Below are 3,261 nucleotides of genomic sequence, written 5' to 3' on the forward strand. Positions count from 1 at the left end.
CCAAAGCACCCCCCCCCCCACCCACACACACACACACACACTATAAATAGGCGCTGAAGCTGCAGCTGAAATCGGTTGAAATTACGTCAACATATAGAATAATGCTGCACGTTTTAAAGCGCTTCAGTGGATCTTTAAAATCATTTTCTTTTTGTACAGGTGAGACTGGTTGCATGGTCTCTTCCACCCTAAAACTGGGTATTTCTATTCTAAATGGCGGGAATAGTGAGGTCCAACAGGTTTGTTAGCAGTCATCTGCATGGAGACATGAATCTGTGAATCTGACCCTAAACTAATACTCAGATGTAACAGCACTGGTAATTTACTTGCAGAAAATGCTGGACTATCTGAAAGACAAGAAGGATGTGGGTTTCTTCCTCAGTGTCCAGGCTCTAATGCAGACCTGCAGGTATATTCTGACTGGGAGCTGTCGTCATCTCACAATGATATTAGTTAAATGATTCATTAAATCAGTGTCTGTGCCTCTTTTGCAGTGTTTTGGACCTGAACGCCTTTGAGAGGCAGAATAAAGCAGAGGGTCTAGGTATGGTGTCAGAGGAGGGAACAAGTAAGTGATATGAATGATCTAGAATCTTTTTCATCAAGATTAATACCAATATATTGTCGAAAGGAAGATCAGTTAAGTCTTATCAAATGTAATTTGCAACTATAGCATATAGAGATTGTTGAATCCATAAACATGTAGACTGTCTTGTTTGGCTCCAAAACTTGAGGCCAAAATGGGATTCGTCATCTAAGTATTCAGTCATCCATCTGTAATCATACATGTCTGGTCATTCTAACATGGAAATGCACATCATTTGTTGACCAAATTTATCAGTTGAAAAAATTAATTGTAATCATATTGTCATACACTCTTTCCCTCTCCAGATGTAATAATCTAGTCTAATATGATGTCAATAAACAGATTATGATATTGGCCATGAATAATTCCCTTTTCACTCCATGTCATCTGTGTACCGTCAACTCACCATCCCTCTTTTTCCATAACTATACTTTTTTCCCCCATCTCTTTTCATCCTTCCTTCCTTTCATGGGCCTCAGACGTGAAGCTAGAACGGGGTAAATAATGCCTCTGTCCCTCTATTTTTCATTTCTCTCTTCCTGTCACTCCTCTCTGTCCCTTTATCTCTTTGAAATCATTTTTGTTTGAAATTTTGCTTTTTGGGCTTTGGAATATAATATATATATATATATATATATATATATATATATATATATATATTTAATATATATATATATATATATATATATCTTTTTTTAAACCCTGACCATGAAAAGTGTCTGCTAACAATTCTGAGGTTCCCAATGAAAAATGTAATGTCAAGTGCATGGTCAACAGTAAATGTCTAAAATGCATAACTATTTTATTTTAACATATCTCTGACAGGTGTAAGCGTTGCTGCTCATCACACATTTATTAGCTACTGTGGTATAGATATATGAATCTTATCACTCAAGGATTTGTAAAAACAACTTTCAGTCACATCACAAATGCAGATCGCAGTACGGTATATCTGAATTACTTTATGGGTTATACACACCTATATATGAAAAAGAGTCCAGCATCACTTGTGATGAAGGGAACTGTAATAATAAAAAAAAAATACCATCACGTTTCGTCCTAAGAGCCTTCCTCAGGGTATTCAACACACATAATACATAAGCATTTAAAAGCACATATCCATATTGGATTACTCGTTCACAAATTAGCAACAGCTGACAAGCTTCACTCAAGACATTACAATAATTAATAAGAGCAACAATCACTCAGTCAGAGTAGATCCACAACAGATTAACATATCTTACACATAAAAAAAGTGTCATACAACACACTTAAAACACATCACAAAAATTCTTTAAGAGAAAAATCCTCATTCATACCTTTTGGAAACATTTCAACTTTTTTTACTTTTTCAAATAAAAGATCCAAAAAGTCTCCCACTTCTTTCTTACACAATCAGTGTTACCACCTCTTATATTCTGTTTAACCTTTTCAGTTCCAAGAAAGAAAAAATATGACATTTTATGGTTACATTCACAAAAATGTCTTGCAACAGGACTTTTTTAGATCACATAAGCTGATCTGATCTTCAGATCCTTTCTATTTATTGCACTTTTATGTTCTGTTGTCCTTTCTTTTAATGAACGGGATGTTTCACCAACAAAACATTGGGTTATATAAATCACATTATTTGTTTTACATGTTATAAAACTCTTGATAAAAACAGGACTTTTGCTATCAAGATGATTAAAAAAAAATTTGACATTTTTTGTGAATTCACAATTAACACAATTGCCACATTTAAAATTGCCCAATAAAAGGGTATTTTGTGAAATTTGTTTTGTAGAACACACTTTTGCAACTCTATTTCTTATATTACTAGCTCTTTTATAAGTAATTAATGGTTCATATAAGTATATATTTATAAGTAATTAATGTTCAGATAAAACAAAATATTCTGGGGGCCATGAAATGTTAGTGAAAATCATTAAAAATGCTGGCGGTGGCTGGCAACTTTTTTCAAAAACGCTGGAGGGGAAAGAGTTAAATATCCCATTAAGTTTAGATAATCTTTAAAAATGTACCAGTACTTCAATATAATTATTTTAAAATGTCTTTGGAGTATATGTAGTACAAAAGATAAGATCTGGATTAGTATTAGATGTTTTTTTTTAGAATTCACAAGCATATCTTGACTTTTAAGATCTACTTTTTTAACTGCATTACATAGCCAATCTTACTTATACTTGCTTTCTTTAAATGTTAACATTATTTTCTCTCTTTCTCAAATTCATCATCATCTTCACTGATCCTTTTAATTCTAGTTAAGTGGCTAATAGGTAAACCTTTTTACAAGGCAACCGGATGATAACTATTTGCGTGGAGAAGTGTATTTCTATCTGTAGGTTTAGTATATAATGAAGATATTAAATGTGTTCCCCTCCTTTTAACATTTATATCAAGAAATTGAATTTCATATCTACTGTAATTTATTAGAAATTTTAAATGGGTCATATGATGCGATTTCAATTTTTCCTTTCTCTTTGGAGTGTTACAAGCTCTTGGTGCATAAAGAAGATCTGTAAAGATGCAAAGACTAAAGTCTCAAATTCAAAGAGATATTCTTTATAAAAGTTAAGAGTTAACCACGCCTACCTAAAACGGCTCGTTCTAACACACCCCACATGTCTACGTCACGATGTGAGAAGATTTGCATAACGCCGCCCAAAGGTTCA

At 33.2% G+C, this 3,261-nt stretch overlaps 1 protein-coding gene across 1 annotated transcript in view; it reads left to right on the forward strand.

Annotated features, from left to right (window-relative positions):
* LOC107734428 (ryanodine receptor 1-like) overlaps nt 1–3,261 on the forward strand; it is a 53,578-nt gene that overhangs the window by 40,843 nt on the left and 9,474 nt on the right. The window contains 4 exon segments of the mRNA XM_016546378.1: nt 160–239; nt 333–409; nt 495–568; nt 1,066–1,083. Coding sequence (XP_016401864.1) covers nt 160–239; nt 333–409; nt 495–568; nt 1,066–1,083 — 249 coding nt within the window.

Source organism: Sinocyclocheilus rhinocerous, unplaced genomic scaffold (assembly GCF_001515625.1).
Source record: "Sinocyclocheilus rhinocerous isolate Xijiao unplaced genomic scaffold, SAMN03320098_v1.1 scaffold1211, whole genome shotgun sequence".
In the NCBI taxonomy this organism is placed as follows: domain Eukaryota; kingdom Metazoa; phylum Chordata; class Actinopteri; order Cypriniformes; family Cyprinidae; genus Sinocyclocheilus; species Sinocyclocheilus rhinocerous.